This window comes from Bison bison, unplaced genomic scaffold (assembly GCF_000754665.1).
Source record: "Bison bison bison isolate TAMUID 2011002044 unplaced genomic scaffold, Bison_UMD1.0 scf7180017864080, whole genome shotgun sequence".
Classification (NCBI taxonomy): domain Eukaryota; kingdom Metazoa; phylum Chordata; class Mammalia; order Artiodactyla; family Bovidae; genus Bison; species Bison bison.
The window spans coordinates 416,585-416,956 of NW_011494652.1; the positions used below are offsets into that span (position 1 = coordinate 416,585).

Consider the following 372-nt stretch of genomic DNA (forward strand, 5'->3'; position numbering starts at 1 on the left):
AGCAGTGGTGGCTGTGGGCACTGTAGCTGTGCTGGTGGTGGCTGTGGTGGCTGTGGGCACTGTAGCTATGGTGGTGGTGGCTGTGGGCACTGTGGCAGTGGTGGTGGTAGCCGTGGGCACTGCGGCAGTGGTGGCCGTGGGCACTGTAGTTGTAGTGGCCGTGGGCACTGTAGCTATGGTGGCAGTGGTTGCTGTGGGCACTGTAGCTGAGGTGGTGGTGGCTGGGGTGGCCGTGGGCACTGTAGCTGTGCCAGCAGTGGCTGTGGAGGCGGTGGCCGTGGCTGTGGGGGACGTGGTGGCCGTGGGCAGCGTGCAGTGGTTGTACTCACAGCACAGCACACGCATCCTGTAGTTGTAGCACATCTTGAACAG

The 372-nt window shown here is 63.4% G+C and overlaps 1 protein-coding gene across 1 annotated transcript in view; it reads right to left on the minus strand.

Moving 5' to 3' along the window:
- MUC5B (mucin 5B, oligomeric mucus/gel-forming) overlaps positions 1–372 on the minus strand; it is a 36,688-nt gene that overhangs the window by 10,953 nt on the left and 25,363 nt on the right. The window contains exon 36 of the mRNA XM_010837805.1: positions 22–363. Coding sequence (XP_010836107.1) covers positions 22–363 — 342 coding nt within the window. The remainder of the gene's footprint in view (positions 1–21; positions 364–372) is intronic.